The following is a 24,708-nucleotide window of genomic DNA, read 5'->3' as shown; positions in this document are numbered from 1 at the left end:
ATCCTCATAAAGCCATTTTGAGGTAGGGGTTCTCCAATTTTACAGATAAGGACAGTGAAGGTTGCTAAATTGCTCAAGGTCTCAGACTTGGCAAGAGGTGGAAACAGGCTTTGTATCCTGGCACGAAGGTGTTGTCTGATAAACCTGTGTGAATGAAGAGTGTCTCAGTGATCTGGGGAAATGGACATGGCTGAAGGCAACTTCACAGCTGATGCTTTTTTCCTCACTCCATAAGGATCTGCGTTTTCTGTCCTGACCTTCCCACAATTTCCTTGTCTTCTTTATTCCAGAGGTTTATAATAAATATGCCACTGGAAACCACTTTCCTTTCCATAATTTCTAACTTGGCATGGAAAATCCTCCTCACTGGCTCAGCCCCAAGGTAGGGGGAGGAGGAGGAGACTTGATTTACTAGTTGAACTTCAAAAGCCATTGATAAGGTCTCCCTGCCATTACTTCCCAGAATTTACAAATCTGGCTGCTCATCAGACAGTGAGTGATTATAAAACTTAGTGAGTTGCTTCTGTAACTCGAACGTCTTTAGAATGACGTTATTTACTGCGTGTCCGTGAGCTGGACACGGGGCTGGGCACTTTGCATTCAACACGCCCTCTAATATAAACACTGCAGGTGTTATTGTACCTGCTGTCTTCTTCTGATGGAGAAACTGCCACTCAAAGCGATGAAGTGCCTTTCTCAGAGTTAACACAACTGTGAGGAAGCAGGAGCCCCGGGAGTTAGCACAAACCTGATACTGCTCAGCCCCACTGCGCTTTTCTGTTTCTATCTGAGGATCACTTTTGGTTCTTCTCCACCCAAAACATCTGAAAGGTGATGCTGACGGACAGAGGATATAAAGATCGGCTGCACTCATTTTCTTTAAAACACAGGATTCTTTTTAATTAAAAGGAAGTAGGTTTAAAGAGATAGTTTATGTGAAACACCTTGATATGCAGCACACACTTAATATTTATTAGTGAAATTGGATTCCAAAGTGACTTTGATGTGGTTTTATACTAAAGGCTGAGAATCTGACCAAGCCATCAATACTGAGAGGTATACTGCTCATACTTACTGGATGTAATCAGTGGGATGCAAAACTGTTTGTTTATGTAAGTGTTTAACCTTTAGAAGGTTTTATAGAATACCTGTATACTCTAAAACAGTAGTTCTCAATCTGGGACAGTTTTACTCCCAAAGGGACATTTGGCATTATCAAGAGTCATTTTTTGTCATCAAGGCTAGGGGAAGAGGATGTGACTACTGGGCATCCAGTGGGTAGATGCCAAGGATGCTGCTAAACATCTGCAATCCACAGGACAACCACCCACAATGAAGAATTATCTGGCCCCAAGTCTCAGTAGTGCCGAGGATACCAAGCCCTGCTCTGAAACACAGGAGTTACTAAGTGGCTTTTGTTTTGTTCATTTTCCTTCATTCTCTACAACCTTCCAAAATACCTCCATGTGCCAGATACCACAGGAGCATCAAAAAAAGTGTAGCGACACGAGGATGACTAAGACATATTCCCTGTCCTCAGAGAATTTACACTTCCCTCTTTTATATGTAGCTAGCACACCAGCCCCCTGAAAGAGAGACATTTGCTTTCAAAAGATGCTTGCTTATTTATGCATGGTTGTCATTTCTTCAGCGTTTCATTTTTTTTAAATTCATGATTCTTCATTGAAACCCTGTGAGTTGGAGTAAATAGAGATGCCCCCACCATGTAGATCATACGGCCTGAGAAGAAGTAGGCTCTTTATACCCATAGAAGAGGTTCATTTTCAGAGCAGCATCCTGGACCTGGCTGGAGTGACATTATCTAATTGTGTTAACATCTTAAATTCTTTAACAATTCACGGTATTTGCTAAGCAGTGATCCGCATCATCTGACAGTAATGAAAACGCCAACCTCGCTGTGCCATGAGCCTTTTCCTCCCCCTTATCAACTGTTAAGGCACAGGCTGGATCACCAGGCACCTTCCTGGGTTGGTGTCGAGCTGGCATCAGTGTACCCCAGTGTATCTGGATTCTGTTTGGCTGCACGGTATTGGTTTGCCAGAGGCTGGCAGTAGAAAGGTGAGTTGGGGGAGAATCACGGAATGCCACAGACAGGACAAGGCACACAGCTATCGAAGCCAGCTCACTTATCCTACCCAAGACACAAGGAAGGTTACAAGAAGCACACACTTGCCCAAAGATACAGCTTGGGGTAGAGAAGGCAGGATTAGAACCTCAGGCCAGGACTCTGCGTAAATCCACTGGGTGTGCCATAACAATGATGATAAAAATACTTGCTACTCTGTAAGGGTTGTGATGTTTTAGTACCTGTACCACTGAATGCTTTTTATGATCCTTAGCCTGAGATAGTTGAGGAAACTGAGGCACAAAGAAATAAAATGACTTGCTCATTGGCACAAAACTAAGACGTAATCAAGCTGCTCTCTGGATTCCTAGTCCAGAGTGTTCTGCTACAACCACTAATTTGTTTTTCCCTTTGACTACGTGAAGCTTTGAGCCACATTCTGGCTGCTACTCTACCTGTTGTGGGAGGCTTTACAACTGCTCTATCTCTGGCCTGCATTTTCTTCTGATCTTAATTTTCTAATTTTTTTATCCTTGTTCCTAAAAAAATTTAAATGCACGTACTCCATTCAGTTTTAGTTCAATAAACCATACCCAAAACTATGTATCAGAGCTGGGATATACATACATGAACACACGAAGGAGCGAATGAACAAAAACAGAAAAAGCGGGTGACATGCTAGAAAAATAACAGGCTTGTATTCAGTTCTACCCTTCTGTCTATTTTCTTTGTCTTTGAATCTCATTTTCATTATCTGTCAAACAGGTCTAACAAAACTTGCCATAAGCATTGTTAGAGTATGGAAATAACACATATAAAGCATGGAGAAGGTACATATAATTGGCATCTAATAATGGGAGGCTATTGTTAGTGGTAGTAATAGTAGTGATATAAACAAAGAGGCCTGTTGACTGCAACTGAGGTGGTTTCTCTGACAGCAGAAACAAGGCATCAGTTGTTCTCAGGGGTTTATGTCTCCAGAGAAGGACACTCACGTGAATTGGTCGATGGCGTGGTAGAAGTCACAGGTGTCAAGTTCAACTGGGAGATGTCAAAGTCATCACAGTCATCCGTATCCTGTGCCACCCCGACTTTGTTGAAGTAACTGGAGAAGGCCTCTGAGGTGCAGGTGAGGGAGGGCTGGTCGGGTTTGCGGGAGGGCACAGGTGGAGGCTGAGCCATCTGGAAATCCTTAAACATTTCTTTTCCCATTTTCTGCCTGGGCTTGTCGGTCTGTGGACTTGACCTGGCGGAGTCACCCGTGGCTGGGATGGTTGCAAGGGGAGTGAGGGGACCTTGGAACATGGCAGCTGGCAAAGGCATAACAGTTTGTGTGGGCATGAAGGCGGCTGGCGGAAACTGCCCGGCCACAGCGGGCCAGGGCTGCTGAGCGGCAGGGAAGAGACCCGGCTGGCCCCATGCGATGGGCTGAGCCCCCGGCATCACCTGAGCGACTGGCGGCTGAGCACCCATGGCGATCTGCTGTTGGACAAGGGGCTGCTGGCCCCAGAAGGATGGGAGGACGGCGCCCATAGCAACATAACCTGCAGGCGTGAAAAAGAAGAGTCAGGAGCCCTGGACAAGAAGCATTCAGGGAGTCAAGTGATTGGCAGAAAGGTATCAAGTGACTACTCAGTCTCAGGCTGTGTGCTAGGTTGCAAAGGGGAGTATAACAGAAGTCCCTGCTCTCCCGGGGTCTGCCTTCTACAGTTGTGATCAGGAAAACTGCTCTAAGGAGATGACTTGTAAGTAGAAACTAGAATGCAGTGAGGGAGCAAGCCAGGCAGGCATTTGGGGGTACCAATAATAATGGTATAGTTCTTAGAGTAGTTACAGTCTTATCATTCTTAAAGGTTTCTGACATCATACAGCTCAGGAACCAGTGTGCTCAGTGGGAAGGGCAGAGTGCTGGAAACAGGCACATCTGGGTTTGAATCTTGCTTCCCCTTCTTGCTAGAATGAGGGCATCCCCATTGCTTCTGCTAAGAGTCAAGCTCTTTGTTGTAAAATCGGGCTACATCTTCCTTCTCCACATCAAAACCGTGTGCAACATGATTGAGACCAAGGTTGAAACTCAGACTGCCACTTCTTATCTGTGGAATCTGGGGAGAGCTTAAGAAGGTCTCTAAGCCTCTCCTTATCTGCAAAATGGGCAGAAAATACCTTTTGCCTCATTGGGTTAAAGACTGAGATTATACATTTAAGATACAGAGAACTGTGGCTGACATAAAATGAATATTGAGTAAATGTTAACCATTAGTATGATTTGAATCACAGCCTATAAAATTACTTAACACCTTCCTTGATATGTAAAAAACAGGCAATAAAACGTAGTTCTAGGTATTATTATATATTATTGTTATACCAATCTTAGAGATTAAAAAATGTAGCTTAGTAATCTATTTAGGAATACCACATACCGTGGCACAGATGGGTCACTGCAAAACTCCAGGGAGGGTACTCACTTACGTTACCATAATTTTTTGCTACAGTGAGATATAATCATTTTAAAAGAAGTACAGTGATGCTCTATACCATAATAACAGAATCAACACAATTTCCACTTATTAAGTGCTTACAACATGTTAGGTATAGCATTAGGTGCTTCACATCTTCACAAAATCCCTGCAGGTATCATTATCTCCATTTTAGGGAGAAGGTGATTGGTGCTCAGAGAGGAAAAGTAATTCGCACAGGGTCACACAGTGGACATTAAGCTGAAATCAGGGTCTGAACTGAGGCTATCTGTCCCCAGAACCAGCATTCTCTCCACTGCTCCCTACTACCTCGCCCAGATGGCCAAGACTGACTTCTGATCTTAGCAGAGTCCATAAAGTTAGTCCAACCATCAGATATTTTAGCTTACTGTGGGCCTGGAGGAGACTCCCATGTCCTTCCAGGGGTTCCCGCCCTTCTCAGGGTGCAATCAAGCCCAGGAGACAGACGGCCAGTGTAGGCAGATTAGAGGATGAAGACTGATCTCTCAGAATAAGCATTTTTATGGCCACCAGAAGGAATTTGCAGGTACAGAACGGTAGGACCAGGAAAAAAGAGGGTGGATGTGTGGTTTCCTAGCAGCTTCCAAAATGACCTGGGTTGCATTGATGACTCTGGTGAACCCAGAGAAATGACACGTGGGCTGCCTCACCCATGCGCTAGCCCCAGATCCACCTGCCCTTCAACTGATTCATAAGAGATGCAGCCAACTTTCAAAGCCAGTCCATTTCCTTACAAGGTGAGAGGAGGCTCCAGAAGGGTGGATACAGAAACACAGGCTTCCTGCTAATTAATTTGTTCAATACTTTTATGGAACGAGGCAGGAGTGGCAACAAACAAAATAGACAATACCCTTATCAGATCACCTTGGTCCTAGTGCAAGGAAATGAGACACATACTGACACTCTACTTTTCCTCTCTGAGCACCAATCACCTTATCCCTAAAATGAAGATAATGATATCGACCCTGCAGGGATTTTGTGAAGCACCTAATACTATACCTAACACGTTGTGAGCACTTAATAAGTGGAAATTATATTGTTTCTGTTATTATGGTATAAAGTATCACTTGTGCTTCTTTTAAAATCATTATATCTCTCTGTAGCAAAAGGTGAAGAGGCTTGGTGCTGACAGCTTGCTTATGTTGCCTGTCACAGAATAATACAATGACTTCAATGTAACAACAAAGAATTCTGCAACTTCGTTTTTCTAATTTTCCCATTGACTTTGATGGGTAAGACACTTACTCCTTGGAAGGAAAGTTATGACCAACCTAGATAGCATATTCAAGAGCACAGACATTACTTTGCCAACAAAGGTTCATCTAGTCAAGGATATGGTTTTTCCTGTGGTCATGTATGGATGTGAGAGTTGGACTGTGAAGAAGGCTGAGCGCCAAACAATTGACGCTTTTGAACTGTGGTATTGGAGAAGACTCCTGAGAGTCCCTTGGACTGCAAGGAGATCCAACCAGTCCATTCTGAAGGAGATCAGCCCTAGGATTTCTTTGGAAGGAATGATACTAAAGCTGAAACTCCAGTACTTTGGCCAGCTCATGCGAAGAGTTGACTCATTGGAAAAGACTCTGATGCTGGGAGGGATTGGGGGCAGGAGGAGAAGGGGCCGATAGAGGATGAGATGGCTGGATGGCATCACTGACTTGATGGACGTGAGTCTCAGTGAACTCCAGGAGTTGGTGATGGACAGGGAGGCCTGGCGTGCCTCCCATGGGGTCGCAAAGAGTCGGACACGACTGAGCGACTGATCTGATCTGATCTGAATGGTTCCTGGTGGGAGCTCTACTGCCTCCTAGGGGATGATTAGAAAATCCTGGGGTGTGTTTTGATTGTCAGGAAAACTTGGTGGGGTGGGGGGCAGTACTGACATTTAAGGGTCAAGAGCATTGATACTAGACCTCCTATAATATGGGAGATGACGTGCATGACAAACAATTTGTGATAATTTGTGTGTACTTTGAATCACGTGGAAATTTAAAGTTTCTTGGCACAGTTTTAATTCACTTAATTTTTCAGAAATGCATACACTGGGGAAGATTATACTTTGTTTCTTTGGAACATAGTCAAGAGTTGATCAACAACTTGGAAAATTGTGGTTCCTGTTCATGGCATTGGAGACAGCGTTAACATTCCTATTCTGGTTGGTCTGTTCTATTGTTGCCTTTAGGTACACACATCTGATCACTTAGTATGTGTTCTAGTGTGGTGGTGGTGGTGGTGGTGGTGGTTTAGTCGCTAAGTCATGTCCGACTCTTGCAACCCCATGGACTGTAGCCTGCCAGCATCCTCTGTCCATGGGGATTCTCTAGGCAAGAATACTGGAGTGGGTTGCCATTTCCTTCTCCAGGGGATCTTCCCAACCCAGGAATCAAACCCAGGTCTCCTGCATTGCAGGCAGATTCTTTAACAACTGAGCTATGAGGAAAGCCAGTGTGGTGGCACCTGGGTATTTCCTAATGGAAAAACATATCTTTTTATTATAAATTTGCTTTTATTTCTTCTTTCTACTACAGCTAAGACCCTATATTGATTTTTGAACAACTGTATAGATATTTTATATTCTTGATAATTTCATTTCACGATAGTAAAGGAGATATCATAGATCCTTAACATAAAGAGGGGCACTGAGTCTGACAGGATGAAGACTTGCCCATGGATTTTCCTACCATGCCAACCCTGATGCCCATTTTGGTAAATGGATGGAAGGTTTCAGTCTCCAGTCAGACTTTTATGCTTGGCTTCCATCCCACCCTCCTCACTGCCACCATATTCTAAAATGCAAATACGGTTGTCCCTTGAATAATGCTCAGGTTAAGGGCACTGAGTCCTGAGCAATGGAAAATCCACATGTAACTTAGAGTTGACCCTCCATGTACCTGGTTCTGCACCCATGGAACCAACCAACCTTGGATCATACATAGTACTCCTGTAGTATTTATTGAAAAACATCCACATATAAGTAGACCTGTGCAATTCAGGCCTTTATTGTTCAAGGGTCAGCGGTACAGTGCTTCATCACCTAGAAAATGATGCCCAGAGAACTTAGCTTATCTTGGGGCTACGGGTCAGCCCCTTTTCACCTCTTCACCCCTTTTCCCATTTGCTCTCATTGGCACCCTTCCCTGCAGCAGTTGCAACCTGCTCCCTCTTCTCTGCTGGCCTACCTGCATGGAAACCCATCCCTACTTCTTCACATGACTGTCCCTCCTCCGCTCTTGGAGACTCAGGTCAGCATCACCTCTGCCCTCTACGCCCAGTGGCTCTCCTCTGGTCAGGCACAGGTCCTTATGTTCATCTCTCTCGTGGTGCACATCACAGTAAAAAGTTAGTGTTGTGACTGCACAGTGATTTTGTCTTCTCTCATTAGACTGGAGAGCCCCTGTGAGTAGGAACCTTTTATCTCTTTCTGCCTCCCCCATCTGTGTCCAGCACAGTCGTGGGCACACGTCCACTGCTCCATAAATGCTTAAGGCTGGAGAAAGGCTCTGGATAGAGGTGAGTGAGTCACGGTGGAATACACTCACTGCATTTTTCTAAGTGTCCAAGTCAACTCCAGCAACCATACGTGCTATGATCTCTGATCAGTCAGTCTACTGCTGGTGGCAGGCTTTTCCCCCCCTGTCCTTTTTTCCCTTTTATCCACAAGGAACCAACAGATGGGCTGTACACACTTTTCTGGAGAGAGCTGTTAGCATGTCTCCCTGGCTTCATGCCATCTGCTTCAGACCAAAGTACAATATTCAAAAGAAAAAAAAAGACAGCAAGGATAATTAGGTATCATGTTTGGGAACTTGCAGGTCTCACTTGCTTTTCCGGGGGGGGGTCCCGGCAGTTTCCCCAGACCTGTGAGCTCAGGCTCTCTGGCCATGTGGCATCGTGTGTCCCTGACGGGACATCTCAGTGGCAGGGCTGCACTAGCATTAGACATGGAAAGCCGCTGCGCGGCGGCCACTGCGGCCACTTAGCAGCCTAGGAACTGTTTACTCGCTAACGTTCAACAGCAGAGGAAGGAGGTGCCAGTGAGCATCTGTTTATGCCACGAAGCTCAGATCAATCATAAATCTCTCTCTGCCTTGCAGTTAGATTTTTTAAAGTGTTGAAAACTGCAATTTATAAGCAGATGCTGCACCTGGGAATACCCTCATTATTTAGGGGGAAAAAAAAGGCAGACTAAAAGGTAAGAAAACACTGAAAACGGAAGGATTTCTCCCACATATATACAGAACTTGCGTGGTACCTCTCATCTACATTATGTCACTTGCTGCATCTGTTCAAAAGTAGTCCTCCTGGGTGGCGAACACTGTCTCTGGAGATTCAGTGAAGAACAAGACAGTATTAAAAATAAATAAAATAAAATAAAATAAATCCTTACCCTAGTGGAGCTCACGTTTTTTTGTGAAGCTGATCCTTCAACAAATCTCTGGGGTGGCTGTTATCACTAGCTCTTGAATTGGGACTTCCTGGTGGTCCAATGGCTAAGACTCTATGCTCTCAATGCAGAGAACCTGGGTTTAACCCCTAATCAGGGAACTAAATCCCACCTGCCACAAATAAGATCTGGCACTGCCAAATAGATAAATATTGAAAAATGTCTCTTTAATCTGCATACGAGGAACTGACAGCTTCCAGAGTGGAAGGTTTGACGTGGCTACCCAGAGTATCTATCCAGATAGAAGAGTCAGGATCCCTGGTGAGTAGGGCAGAGAACTTTTACTGAGTATTTACTTATGTAAATACTGCCAGGTACTGTTTTAAATGTTTTACTACATGTGATTAATTCAGGAACAGCTCGATGAGGTAGAATCATCATCCCCATTTTACAGATAAGTTCCCTGAGGCTCTGAAATTATATAGCTGAGTGTCACCCAGCTGGTTAGTAGAAGGGTCTGTATTTATATACTCTCCAGCCCTTCAGGCCAGCTCTGCCATGTGCTCAGAAGGCCAAAAACCTAAACTTTATTACATGCTATTTTTTTTTAAAGGGAGCATCCCAAGAAGGAAAAGGAAAAAAAAAAAGGTAAAAACAAGACATATTTTCTTCTACTTTAGATGTCAGAGTAATAATAATACTAGCATTTTCTACACAAAGGATTTACAACATGCCAGCATTTTTCAGAAGCACTGGATTTTATTTCATTTAATTCTCATGATATTGTTGCAAGGTAAGTATTATTTTAAATTCAGTTGTAAAAATGAAGAAACTCTGGCTCTGACTGGTTAAGTAATTTTCCCAGGAGTCTAAAGCTTATAGATAAATGGCTGAGCCAGGGCTCAAACTCAGCCTGTTCACTGCACTACACACCCCAGGTCATTTCCCACCTCCCTGTCGCTGGCAGGGCAATTAGGGACAGCGAGATGGAGATTCAACAGCTGCAGAGATTTTTAAGGCCAGTTAAAGGAAGAAGAAGGCAGACAGTTTAACACTACCTGAAGCCCAGTTTTGTTTCTTGGCAGAGCTTAAGTAGAGTAAGAAAGCAAAAATATGCTAACTGAAATCAATTTTAGACTTACATTGTAAAAACTGAAATCTTGGAGGTAATCTATCATTTTTTTAAGCAGCTAAAGAAACAGAATCTGAATGGGTGGAGTGGTTTGTCCACAGTGTGCAACATGGCTGATCAAGTGGTAAGTTGTAAAATAGAGTTCTTTAAAGCCATAACCGGGCCCCGGCTGGGCAGAGGGCCCAGAGTACAGGCAGGTCCTCAGGCATTTTAGTCAAGTGTAAGGGCCAGACCTGAATCCAGCCCCTCTTGCTTACAGAGAAAGGGGGTGGAGGCTGGGAGGGGCCACTGGGAGTACTCTTGACCCTGACACATTCCTGGCTCATATCACATGTTTGCATGAGCCCCTCCTCCTGACCATCACCTCCATTCACACCTGCCCTGCTCCACATTTCCTTCTGTTCGTACCACTCATCCACTATTCCTAACAGATTATGATAAGTTACTCATTTTCATGTTGTCCTTCTCCGCACTTGAAAGTAAGCTCTCTGCGGCCAGGGGTCTGTGTCTATTGCAGTCACTGACCCACCCCAGACACCTCGAATAGGACCTGGCCCACAGTGCATACTCAGTGAAAATTTATGGCATAAACATGCCTGAAAATGAGTAAATTTGGTGCCTAGAGGTCCCATCCTCTGTCCCAGTATATCTTCACGAATCAAATGGGACAAAGCATGGTTATTCTGAATGCAAGGCTGACAGCTCTGATGGAGAACTATTATTCTTACTTAAAACAACAGATTCCGTTACTCCCAAGGACATTTCAATATCCAGTTCAGGTAAGGAAAACTATTGCCACTGTTCCATTATAGGTTTGGGTGAAACAGCTTTGATTGGGAAGCTTAGTAATTAAAGACATTTCTAGGCTACCTATAGATTTTCAACTGTGAGTTAGACATATTAGCTACCAACCTCTGTTGCTTCTAGAAGTGATCCTTCAGCTCAGGAGGAATAACTATTTCAGAACAGAGTATGAAATTTTAATTTTACTTTAAGTAACAATAAGGTTTATATCTGGTGGCAAGAATTTGTTTCTAACACTATATAATTAAAAGTAGTTATTTATAGAAAAATGCAAGAAATTGATATTTTAAAACATACCAACTCCATCCTTTATATAAATAAAGTAGAAAAAGATAACGCCACATATTTCAAATATGTAGTTAAGGAAAAAAAAGTCTTTAAGAACCCCGGTGTGCAAACAGCATAAGTAACACCACTTATCTCTGACTCAATGGGCGTGAATTTGAGCAAATTCTGGGAGGTAGTGAAGGACAGGGAAGCCGGGCATACTGCAGTCCATGGGGTCACAAAGAGACAGGTATGACTGAACAAAACCAACAGCAAAACACCACCTTTGGCCATGTCCAAGTAGAATGGGCTGACTTCATGGACTGCCTAATGCCATGGAAACAAGATGCCTCAGACCCCACCGATGTGCACCTGTAACACTGTTGCTATATGTATTTTTACCCTGTTGTAAAAGAATATTTGGAAAACAGAACAAATACTCTCTAAGTCACTAAGCCCCATTGCAGTTCACTGTTCACTGTCAGCAGAACTCCTAAGTGTTCCTCTTTGCATGGGGAACCTCCCCTTCCCTGGGCCTCCACCCCTTCTATCACTGAGATCTCAAGAGGTCGGTGGAGCATAGCTGCCCCTTCCCCACCCGCACCTTTCCCACATCCAACTGAGCTGACAGTGTCAATCAGGATTTGCACGGATTCACACAGCTGTGTGCGCACTGAGCTCCCCAAAGCTATACATCTGGAATCTTGACCTTTCAGGTTCAAGACATGACTGGTTTCCAGCCTCCCGCATACCAGAGCTCGGTGAGCATACTACTCCCTGCCCTGGCGGCTTCTCAGCGTCACCTGAAGAGTCACAGGGAGAGAATGGTCATCCCAGAGGTGTCTGGCATAACCTGGCAGCTGGTTCAGTCAGCCTTTTCCTTCTCTTGGTGGACGGAGGTGGGAGGAAGTGGAAGGGGCTTACCTGAGGGTACAGCAGCAGTGCCAAAAGGTAGAGAACCACACACGTCTGCACTCGCCGGAAGTGTCTGAGATGAAGACGGGATAAAGGCATCACCTGGAGTTGCAGGAGTCTGTCAGACAGAGAGGCGGAGGGTGTGAGGCTCCTGGGAGAGCCTTATCGCTGACCAGCGTGGGAGGCAGCAGGCCCAGAAGTTAAGCGGGGAGGTGCTGCAGAAGCAAGCCCTGGTCCTGGCCACTTTTTGTGAATTGCAGACCATGAGCTGCTATGTATACAGAGCATGAAATGAGAAAATCAATACCTATCTCCAGAGCTGCTGAGAGGCTTCAATGAGATCATGCATTTAAATCACTTAGTACTATGCTGAAGCACAGAACAGGTGCTCAGCTAACACCGGCCAGCATCATGACTCTTTAGGTTGAGCCCATACCCTCTGGGGTTGTCTTTGGGCCCTCATATTATCCCATAATATCTGGCTTTCATCCTTTAGAAGTTAATTCAAACTGACATACACTCACTCAAGACCTACTGTGCACCCAGCTCAAGGCTGTCACTGAATACATGGTCAGTAAACAGGCGTTGACTAAATAAATAAAGATTAGCAAGTGGAACAGAGACCCTTGGGTCCTTGTGCCTCCCAGAAGAATCCTGCCTGAACCTTCACTTGCAAAAAGAAGCAAATGTTCTCAAGAAGATGATAAAAATGATGCTAGAGTAGCTGCCAACTCTAGATCCTGGCCCATGCTGGAATTTCAGAAATGTCTGCTCCATTACGTGGTGGATAAGGTGAGGGCTACTGAAATCAAAACTTGAGTACTTGTTTCTTTAAGGTCCATGCCTTTCCAGAAACCTTTTGCCTACAGAGTATGCATATTTGATGACATAATATCTTTATCTCTTTCCCCTTGGAATAGATTGGGGCAAGCAATTAATCCTGAAACCATGGCAATTAGACAAGGCCATTTTTAGATTAGCAGCTTGCAGGAGGCATAGCATTGTTCTGAGGATTATTAAATACCCATTTGGATGGCACTCAGGTTCAGGGCCAGAAACACAGCCATGAGCTGCTGCATTAAGCACGTTAGACCATAATCAATGCTGTTTGCTTTCTTCCAGTGTGACCTTGGGTGAGTCACATGCCCTGTCTGGAACTCAGTGTGTTCATCTGTAAAATGAAGGTGCTAAATAAGGCTAGAAGATCACTCCAGACCTTTCTAGCTCTATGGCCCCATGGTTCAGAAATGCAGCTGCCTTCCCTGGAAGGTGGGAGAGAAAGCCTTACTAGAACCAACCAGCATCCCTGGAGATAGGAGCTGCTGGCCCCTCCTTCACGGCTGCTCTGGGTACCAGGTGTTGGAAGCAGGGCAACTGTGTTCAGATTCCCTGGCGGCAGCTGTGGGCAGCAGGCTCTCCTGCCATCTGTCCTCAGTGAGGTTACAGCCTTTTCTCTGGGAGGCGCAGCTTGCCAATGAACTGTAGCACCATCCCTGGGTTTGCGCTAAACGTGTGGTCCCCAGAGGGGCCGCCCCCTCCCAGCAGCTTCAGCGGGTGCAGCTGTGGCTGACTGCTCTCTGCCCACTTCCGGGGAGTGGACTGGGCAGGAGCTGGAGGGGCTAGCTTGGCTCTTTGCCGTGGCTGCTGGGTTGCCTCTGAATGCCTCCCATTCTCAAAGCACTGGGATTTTATTTTGCTTCGGCTCCCTGCGAACTCTGCCCTAGTGCAAGCAATAACTGAGATAGCATGGCTGAAACTAGAGTTGGGAATCCAAAGCTTCCTGAGAAGCTCAGGGAAGCCGGCAAGCAAGTGGGAAGGGAGGAGGAAATGAAAAGAGGAAGAAAGGAAGGAAAGAAGGGAATAAGACAGGAGACAGCTGAAAGGTCTGGGTGAGAAGAGGCTTCCTTTACTGGGTTGACCACCTGGCTGTGCGGGTTCTGGGTAGGAGATGACAAATGTCTCATCTCATCTGCTGCCTCGTGGAGCTTCTCACCCATATTCCCAGGTGGACCTTGTACTGCTTGCAGGCAAGGACCACACGCTGCTCCTGTCTCTTTCCACTGCCCAGCAAAATGGCAAGCACCCCGGTCAGAGTCTGTAACTGCTGATGCATGATCTCATTTATTTCTCAAAACAGAGCATGCATCATAATTCCTTTTTTTTTTTTTTTAAAAAAAAAGCAGAGGAAATTGACATTTAGAATTGCTAGTTAATATGCCCAAATCACACAGCTGGAAGAGTCTGAGTTGAAATCCACCAGCAGCTTCATTTTACCCAAAGTCCATATATTTGTCACCATGAAACTGAAGAAGGAAAGGAAAGAGATGCAGGGCTCCAAGCACAGTGCATACTTACAGGGGGAGAGGTTATATCAGGAGGGGTGGACATGTCCCCAAAAAGTTCTAATTGGGTCACAGCCTGAAAAGACAAAAAGATAATGATGTAACCACAAGGGGAGCTGATGCTGCTGGGCAATGCTTTAAAAACAGTATGATTTGAGGACATGCATTTCCCTTTTTCATCATGACTGTATAAACAATAAACCCAGTTGGTCATTACGATACTGCTTGATCCCAAAGACAGCAACTCAGATGCAGCCAGAATCAGTTATTGTTTCAGTGTGCCTGGCTGTTTATCTGGGCTTAGTCAAGCAGATCTGGGCTTAGCCACCTTGCATAAGCAATAATAATACCATTTCACACATATTTACCATCCAATGTCAGCACTGTCTCTCTTCTCCAGGAGACAAAGGCAAGAGGTAACTTTATCATTTGCTTCTCTTTCCTGAGTATATCCGCATGTTACAAAGTGCTTTTCCTGTACCAAGTATAGCAAGTCACCACTTCACGGCCACTTCTCAGTACATATCACTGACCCTGAAAGGTATGAACTGTCATCCCCATTTTTACAGATGAATAAACTGAGTTTCACAGAGGTCACCTCAAGACCACCTAGGCCAGGACTTGAATTTTCTGCATGAAGAGCAGGCAGTCAAATGACAGTCCTCGAAAGAATCCATCTTCAAGATAAAAAATACAGTTGGAGGAGGAGAAAATGTATCATTTAATACTAGGAAGGGTATCAAAAACAACCCAGTATATACACGATTAATCACTCCGAGGAGCTCTATCTCTGTGGATACTATATCAACTGTATTCCCATCCATCATCCCTCAGTGTCTGAGCAAGGCCAGCCAGAGCAGTGGGAGAAGCCCTTTAAGATATACTCAGAAATTAATCAGTATACACTTCCAGCTTCAGAGTCTGCAAGAGGTCTATGGCCAGGAGTCAAATAGCCTGACTTAAAGTATATAATCATGTGTTTTGTGCAAATTTGCCCACCGCAAAAAAACAAAAACAAAAAACCTTTCTCCTCATCTTCAGATTTTAAGTAACAGTTTCTAATCAGGGGACTGAAAAACACCACTGGGACAGTCTGTCCTGGCAGACAGGACTCCTGCCCTAGAAATTTGTTTTAACTAGGCAAAGTGGGACACCGAGATTCATACGAAGAAAGGAATATTCTCCGCTACTGACAAACTTGGGAACTCTAGGCCCAGGAAGAGTTCCATCCCTGGGGTTGCATCTTCTACCACTGATAATCTCTGCAGCTCCTCGGGGCCACTTTTCTCTTACCTGGACATTAGAGATGGTAATATCTCCTTTGGAGATTTATTGATTATATTACTAGAAGGACTCTGAAGTTTGGGTAAGCTTGGTGAAAAAGGCACAAAAGATTATCTTTTTTTTGTTTTTTTTTTTTTGCTGAAAAGCAAGCACCTTAGCCTGATAAACTCACTTTCAATCCTTCTTCAGGTTTCAGATTGAATAAATGGTTCCTGGCACACAGTAGGGCCCTATACATATTAATTTCTTTCCTAACTACATAATTTTGGGGGGCTCCAAAATCACTGAAGATGGTGACTGCAGCCATGAAATTAAAAGATGCTTACTCCTTGGAAGAAAAGTTATGACCAACCTAGACATAATATTAAAAAGCAGAGACATTACTTTGCCAACAAAGGACCATCTAGTCAAGGCTATGGTCTTTCCAGTAGTCATGTATGGATATGAGAGTTGGACTATAAAGAAATCTGGGTGCCGAAGAATTGATGCTTTTGAACTATGGTGTTGGAAAAGACTCTTGCGAGTCCCTTGGACTGCAAGGAGACCCAACCAGTCAGTCCTAAAGGAAATCAGTCCTGAATATTCATTGGAAGGACTGATGTTGAAGCTGAAACTCTAATACTTTGGTCACCTGATGTGAAAAGACCCCGATGCTGGCAAAGATTGAAGGTGGGAGGAGAAGGGGATGACAGAGGATGAGATGGTTGGATGGCATCACTGACTCAATGGACATGAATTTGAGTAAACTTTGGGAGTCGGTGATGGACAGGGAAGCCTGGCACGCTGCAGTCCATGGGGGTCACAAAGAGTTGGACATGACTGAGTGACTGAACTGAACTACATAATATGCTGGTACACACTGGACAACTATAAGGTGTTAGGCCCTGTGCTGGGTGCTAGGAACATATTTAGGAGGAATGTCAATTTTCAGTCTTCAGGGAGCTTACAGTCTACTGGGGACAATCCACAGATATAATAATAAACGTTTACTTGTCTTTAGGAAGACTTATTTAGCATGTGAGCAATATTTTATATTATTTGGTGAAACAGTGCCAATCCTTAGGCTCTCTCCCAAACCCACAGAAGGCATAATTCTATTTAATGCATTCAAAGGAGGTTTCTGGGATTCCTGGCCCTTGAAGCTCAATGCTTTGCAAATGGCCCATGACTGTTTTCAGTGGTATGAAAATATTAAAATGAAGTTAATAATTAAGTTGCACAATTTACATTTCAAATGTGGTGAACTCGTGGCACACTTTTACTAACATCATAAATATAATTTATTGGCTAATTTTCTCCTTAAGCACAACTTTTAAAATAACCTTCATTCTTGAGCTACAGACTCTCCTCTTGCCAGATGATTTCCATTCAAGGATTAAACGAGAAAAAACATGCGGAGGCATAAAACTTAGATTGTTATTTCATTCCATTCGACTTGCTGCTTAAATAGAACCTTGAGTTAATTAAATTTTATAGAAAAAGGGGATTCTTAGGCCATAAAATTAAAAATAATTCTAATAACAGTATATGATTGAGGATCTGGAATAATATCTATTTTCACAGCCCCTCTCCCCCTTGTTAACCCTGGTTCTTTTATTTGTAACTTAAGAAGCCATGTTCCATCTGATAATATTGTTGTAATTAATCATTTTAACAGCCTCATGAGAATAGAACTAACCATTCACATTTGTAGAGCACTTGATAGTTTATAACGTATTTTCCAACCATTACTGTAACATTGGATGCTCCCTGAACTCTGTGAAGTTGGAGCACAGGAATCTCTTCCACTATCTCTAGTTTGCAGATGAGCTAATAGAGGCCTGAAGGTAAGGTGACTTGCCTCTGATCGGTCAGCTAAAAAAAGCTGGGCTTGACCCATAAACCAAGCAGCACTTTGTTTAACCATGTGTCCCTTTACCCAGCCCTACTTAGCCCTCCTTCATGGTGGAAGCCCAGCCCCACAATATTCTCTAACCAGAAGCCAGGGTTTTTATAAGCCCTGTCACGATTCACGTCCCTCTGAAGAAGTCATCTCCAAGGTCAACCCAAGATTCCTCCTTGCCTTCCCCTTCCTGGCCCTTCAGACATCTTCAGGTAAAGATGTGGTTGTTGATGGAAGATTCTGTCCCTTCTCTAGGTCCTGGGCATCCTCCAGGGTAAAGAGAGTGACCCTAGAAGCTGCCAAAGCCAGTGAAAAGGATGAGGAGATGCTTGGCTATTGGAGCTCCTCAGTATCTCAATGAGGCCTGTCCCCTCCCAAGCCACTCTTTGTTATGAATCAGTGGTGGTTTTTCAATAACATCTGGAATGCCCTATAGCTGCTATTTCATAATTAGTCCCCTGGTGCTTCTTTCCACTAAACCTTTGCAAGTAGACTCCTAGACCCTCCCTGCAGAGAAGCTCTGAAAGCGCCATTGATGAATGCAGAGGTGTCCATGACTGACCACCAGTACATATTTACATAGACCCACTTCCTCAGTTTTGGCATTAGGTGCTCCTTCACTTAGGGCAAGCATGTAGTTCCTACTGTACATCGGCTACTGTGCCGAAAGCAGGGGACACAGGGATGCATAAGGCAACTTCCTGCACTGAGTCTCATGAGCTGCCTATTCTATGGGAAGACAGACCTATAAACACAGTGAGGACCATGTTACAGAGGAGAGAAGCACCAGAGGTCACGAAAGGGGGGCCACCTCAGGGCCTTGGCACATGCTCCTCCTCTGACCAGAACACTCATACCTTCCCCCACTGCCTTTCCTACCGATCTTTCGAGACACAAACTAGATGCCTTTATTTCTTCCTGGGAAGTGTTTTCTAACTCAATTTGTACCCCATCTCACTGCCCCATACAGCTTATGTGAGACCCTTAGATGGACTGTCAGCCTTGGATAGCCTGGTGGCTCAGCTGGTAAAGAATATGCCTGCAATGTGACAGACCTGGGTTTGATTCCTGGGTTGGGAAAATCCCCTGGAGGAGGGCATGGCAACCCAGTCCAGTATTCTTGCCTGGAGAATCCCCATGGACAGAGAGAGGAGCCTGGAATGTCTCAGTCCACGGGGTTGCAAAGAGTTGGACACGACTGAGCAACTAAGCACACAAACTCAAGGGAAAAATACGACGCTTGGTCCCCACCCCTTGAGGTTCTTGATTAGTTGGTTTGAAGTAGTTTACTAAGTCAAAGTTTAAAAATTTTCCTGATGATTCTAATTTGCAGCCCAGGTTGAGAACTGCTGTCCTACAGACTTCCCAAACCCATGTACTCAGGAGTGACAACATTCACTCGCCAACATATTAACCAATCTAAATAAACACTGGCTGCAAACCAGCACCTCTATTCCAGGTGATGTGGACCAAATAACAGTTTTATCTCCATAGGTGCTGCTGCTGCTGCTGCTAAGTCGCTTCAGTCGTGTCCGACTCTGTGCGACCCCAGAGACGGCAGCCCACCAGGCTCCCCCGTCCCTGGGATTCTCCAGGAAAGAACACTGGAGTGGGTTGCCATTTCCTTCTCTAGTGCATGAAAATGAAAAGTGAAAGTGAAGTCATTCAGTCGTGTCCGACTCTTTGCGACCCCATGGACTGCAGCCCACCAGGCTCCTCCATCCACGGGATTTTCCAGGCAAGAGGACTGGAGTGGGGTGCCATTGCCTTCGCCACCTCCACCCCCGCCCCCACACTGGTTTTTATCTCGATAGGTGCACTGAGCAGCTCCTGTTCAGTGCTGAATCTCCACTATACTGTTACACTCCACTCCACTAGGCAATCCTACCCTGCCCTTCTCTACCCATCCCGCCTGCCCTCTCCTTTGCTATGCAATGCCACACTGTTACACTCTGAGCTCCTCGAGGATAGGGGTCGTGTCCTCCTCTCTACTGCATGTCTAACATCTATCAGAATGCCTGGGACACATTAGGAGATTGGAAATATTTGCTGGATGAAATGGAGGGGTGTCATTTCCTCTCCAGCATACATTGTTTCTATCTCTCTCTCTCACACACACACACGCTCCTACTTTTCGCCCTCACCGCGGGACCCGCCAGGAGTCCCTGAACATCAGCACAGGCTGGCACCAGAGCAGAGCACTGAGGAGAGTGAGGCTGCATAGAGCAGACAAGAATGACCAGAACAACCCTCACTTCACAAGACCATGGAGGCCTTACCTTTGTTGCCTCAAAAATCTCGTCAAAGTCCATCGGCAGGTTTCTGTTCTGTAACCACAAGGCATGACTTATGAGCATGAAATGAGTGATGGGACAATGACGCGAAACCGTTAACCAGGCTGGGCCCTCTTGCGCTTACCGGCGTGGCTGCGGCAAACCGCTCGTCAAAATCTTCAAACGCACGGCCGTTCTGAAAGCGTAAGGGATGATGAATGAGGATGAAGTGAATGACACACAGATGACATGGATTTATGTGCTTAATGATGACATTATCTATGGTTTACACTCTTGTGGTCACAGGAGGCGGGAGTGGTTGCCAATGTGCTGTGAAAACCCTGGAATATGTTCCCAGCATAAACTGATGAGAAAACACGTACCTGGCTAGGAAATGCAAGCCATAGGGAGTTTCTAAGTTTAAAGTCCATCTTCCTGAAATTACAGACCTGACCTGGCCAGTCTCAATGGTGACAGCAGATAAGAGCATGATGTTTACCCTTGAGATTTTTGTTTTAAAAGGAAAAAGTGTTATCATGTGCTTTAGCCAAATTTAACCTTTGGAGCAGTCTGAACAGCTGGTTTTGTAAGTGCCTCTGTACATACAGCCTTTTCTGCCTGAAATGCTTCTGTCAGCCTGGCAAGCTCAAAGCTCACCCAGTTCCTCAAACCCAGCTGAAAGGGCATCTCTTCTGTGAAGCTTTCTTTGGTCCCCTGAGCTGAAATCCATCCTCTGCGAACAACAGGATATCACCTGTACCCACTACACAGTGATCTTCCTGAAGCAGGGACCATGATGCGTTTGTTCCCGCATCCCCGGCAGGTCGTGGGGGATCTGTCCCATGGCAGTGCTCAAAAAAAATACATATGAACGAATAGATGATTTTAAAAACAGGTGGCAGCTGACCAAATCCAATCATTTTGTTAATTTTTCACTTTGTTGTTTATAATTGCTGAGAGCTTTGCTACACCACTCCATAATACCGCTGCCTCAGCATCCCCTTTGTGTTGGCCAAGAGGCCTGCAGGGGCCTTGAATTGACACCAGCTTCTCCAGTGAAGTACGTCCTGGATAACAGCCCACAAAGTCACAAGCAAATGTCAGTTCCTGGTCTGACCATCCTAACAGCTCTTACGGCTACACTCTCCCCAGCCTCCCAGGGCTTTGCCTTATGTACCCTTAGATAAGATGCCTTAGACACTTACCAAAACCCTGCTCTTTTGGGTTTGAAATGACCAATCAGGCCTCGGACCAGGAACGCTAAAGCACTCTACCCTGGGGCCCTAATAAAGGCAAGTGCCCCAGACCCTGCCTTGCTCTCTCCGCCTGCTTCCTCCCTTCACCTCTGCATATGGCCCTTCCTCCAGGACCTGCACTAATAAACTCTATTTCAACTCCCTGGTGGTCTTCTGTTGAACCCTGGCTTACCATCCAATACCCCAGAGCTTTATTTAAGGAATGTTAACTGAACAAAGCCACAACATTAATACATATTGTAGGTAATATGCATAATATCTCCATATGTACACATTTATTTTTAATGACCATGTTTTTGGTCTATATGTCCAAACTAATTATGCTTGGGATGAATTCCAAGCAGTGTAACAGTAGTCTAAGTCTGATAATATTGACATTAACTTGGAATGATTATGCTTGAACAGAAATACTTGCATTGTTCCCTAATTTTCAGGAGAGCTTCCTGCTGGCCATGGAGGAGTGGAGGAACCGTCAGCCATGACCACTTCCACTCTGTCTGTAGTAAATGTGACTGTACATTAGTCAGCCCCAGTCACAGGGTCGCAGAGAAGGGCAACGCACATGCCCGTGCCCACCATGGCAGAGCCTTCAAGCCAAACACCAGCAAGTTCTGTCATCAGCCACCTGCTCCCACTAGGTGCTGGCTCGCCAGGATTCAACAGTGGCTGAGAGAAGAGGAGGAAGGATCACGTTGGATAATGGCAGAAATAATAATAATAACAATTATTATTATTTGGCTAGAGACGGGGAGACAGTGTTATCCTGTAACCTCTGGTGTGGCCTGAAAGGTTAAGGTTATGTTGCTACATCCTTTATAAATTCCCACACTTCCTGGGATTTATGGCATAGCCCCTACCAGCTAGCTCTGGGTCATAACTTTTAATAAAAACATTTTTTAGTGTCCAAAATCTCATTACATCTGTCCAATATAAAAAAGCAAATGGCTTCAGAGCATGATGGATGAATTAAATAAATTTGAAAAACAGCCGGTGGTAGAGTCTCATAAAACTCCCAGCATATAATGGAAACATGTGAGGATAGCCAGCACTGGTGTGAGACTGTCACTTTGCTGGTGACAGAAGAGGGGGTCTCTGATGAGGGGTGGGGCCAGGGTGTGAGGAGGCGATTTCCGTAAATCCAGATGGAGACTGGTCCAGACGTGAGCATAAATGTATCTCTTTGGAGTCACACAGATATGGACTGAATCCTGACTGTGCCCCGTGCTGGCTGTGCGACCCTGGGCAAGTCATGGAGCCTAGGTTTTCTCGGTGGGACGACAGTGATAACATCATCTTAGCGTTACGGAGAGGATTAACTGAGATGTGTGTGCACTGCTTTGTTTGCTGTTTGGCACACAGAGATGCTTAATAAATCGTAGCTATTATTAGGATCTTCTCAATCAACTTAGCTCACTTCTGCAATGCACAGGCACACATCTTTTAATATTAAGGAACTATTACTATATGATATGGGGAAAAAGGAGAAGTAAAAATATCTTGTGGAAAGCCCCTCTTTAGAAACCACCCCACTTCAGAACATGGACTAGGTCCTGTGTAAAAGGATGCCAAACACTTCCTGCTCTTAGTTCTGAATGCCCAGTCCACTCTTGATCCCATCTTTTCCCTCTTTTCTCTCCTATTGACACAGTCTTGCTGGAGGCATCTTCCCATCCATACCCTTTGTACCTGGCATATATGGTTACATTCCTGTTTGATACTAGTCATTTCTTGGACTTCCTTCCTCCTGCCCAGGACAGCCTTAAGAATACTCAGGGCACTTCATCCAGCCATCAGAAGACTCTTCCAGTCCCTGCATTTTTCTCTCGGTTGACTCTTAAGGAGGGGAACCTGGAGTCCATTCCCTAGTCTCCCTGCATCCCCAGGTCCTGCTTTACCCACATTGACTATTACAGCTTTTGCTCATTTACCTTCAAGTCTTGTTCTCCCCTTATTAGATATATTCCTCACACTTACTAGCAGAGCATGCATGCAGTTTTCAATTCTGCTCTTAAAATCTCAATATGACAATCTAGTTTACTCACAGCTTCCATTTCTGGTGAAGGTTTAAAAGAAGAGATTCTCTTCTGTTGTTTCAATACAGTTCTAGCCCAAAGCATCATTAAGACACTGAAATAAAGCTTCCACATGAAGTTTACTTTCCCACAATGTATCTAGAGCAGTGGGACAGTATTGTCCCATAGCTGAATAGGGTAACTCTTAAGACAGAGAAGGCAATGGCACCCCACTCCAGTACTCTTGCCTGGAAAAACCCCATGGACGGAAGAAGATCAGATTCATGTTACTCTTGCAGCAAAAGTGAATGGATAAAGAAGTGTGGTACATGCATACAATGGAATATTACTCAGCCATAAAAAGGAATGACATTGAGTCATTTGTAGAGATGTGAATGAACCTACAGACGGCCAAACAGAGTAAAGTAAGTCAGAAGGAGAAAAACAAATATTGTATTATTAATGCACATACGTGGAATCTAGAAAAATGGAAGAGATGACCTTATGTGCAAAGCAGCACTAGAGACAGATGCAGAGAACAAATGTATGCACACCAAGGGGGAAAGGGGCTGGAGGGAGGAACTGGGAGATTGGGACTGATATATTTATACTGCTGCTGCTGCTAAGTCACTTGTCATGTCCAACCCTGTGCGACCCCACAGACAGCAGCCCACCAGGCTCCCCCGTCCCTGGGATTCTCCAGGCAAGAACACTGGAGTGGGTTGCCTTTTCCTTCTCCAATGCATGAAAGTGAAAAGTGAAAGTGAAGTCGCTCAGTCGTGTCCGACTCTTAGCAGCCCCATGGACTGCAGACTACCAGGCTCCTCCATCCATGGGATTTTCCAGCCAAGAGTACTGGAGTGGGGTGCCATTGCCTTCTCCGATATTTATACTACTATATATAAAATAGGTAACTAAGGAAAACCTACTGTATAGCACAGAGAACTCTACTCAATGTTCTACGGTAACATAAATGGAAAGGAAATCCAAAAATGAGGGGATATACATATACACAGAGTTGGTTCAGTTTGTTGTACAATAGAAACTAACATAAGATTGTAAAGCAACTGTACTTCAATAAAAACTATTTTTTAAAACCGGTCTTACCAATTTAAAAAATGTGAGTGGATGAGATGGGACTTGGGGTGAACACATCAAAAAGGATGACAACTTATTTATAGCTGCCAAATCAGAAACCTGCAGTGCTTCTCACCCCTGGCTGCACAGTGTAATCCTCGAGGGGAGATTTTCCACAGCTACACATACCTGAGCCTAGCCAGCTGAGATTTGGATTCTGTTGATCTGGGGTGAGGTCCTGGCATCAGCAGGTTCTAAAAGCTCCCCTGGTGAGTCTAATAGGAAGCCAGACTTGTGAAGCACTGTGCTGGGGAATGAACTCTCTGTAGGAATAATTAGTGAAAGTCCTACTGGGAAAAATGAAGACATCTTGATTGATTACATAATTGATGAATGAATTTCTCCAGCAAACACTCACTGGGTGTTTCCACACGCTGTGTTCTGACTAGGCGTTGGATATACAGAGATGACTGATACATGGGCCATGCTTTCTTAA

At 44.8% G+C, this 24,708-nt stretch overlaps 1 protein-coding gene across 9 annotated transcripts in view; it reads right to left on the bottom strand.

The window, feature by feature from the left end:
• The window catches only part of DAB1 (DAB adaptor protein 1), a 1,339,715-nt gene that overhangs the window by 17,304 nt on the left and 1,297,703 nt on the right, over nucleotides 1-24,708 (bottom strand). For 8 of the 9 annotated variants that reach the window (XM_059885131.1, XM_024990124.2, XM_059885132.1 and 5 more), the window contains 5 exons: nucleotides 20,013-20,063; nucleotides 19,874-19,921; nucleotides 14,442-14,504; nucleotides 12,096-12,204; nucleotides 3,082-3,630 (listed from right to left, as the gene is read on the bottom strand). In XM_059885131.1, coding sequence (XP_059741114.1) covers nucleotides 3,082-3,630; nucleotides 12,096-12,204; nucleotides 14,442-14,504; nucleotides 19,874-19,921; nucleotides 20,013-20,063 — 820 coding nt within the window. The remainder of the gene's footprint in view (nucleotides 1-3,081; nucleotides 3,631-12,095; nucleotides 12,205-14,441; nucleotides 14,505-19,873; nucleotides 19,922-20,012; nucleotides 20,064-24,708) is intronic. The other variant, XM_059885133.1, reaches the window with a different exon arrangement.

Source organism: Bos taurus, chromosome 3, assembly GCF_002263795.3.
Source record: "Bos taurus isolate L1 Dominette 01449 registration number 42190680 breed Hereford chromosome 3, ARS-UCD2.0, whole genome shotgun sequence".
NCBI classification, from domain to species: domain Eukaryota; kingdom Metazoa; phylum Chordata; class Mammalia; order Artiodactyla; family Bovidae; genus Bos; species Bos taurus.
The sequence above is the reverse complement of the archived record's forward strand: the minus strand, read 5'-3'. Positions and strand labels throughout refer to the sequence as shown.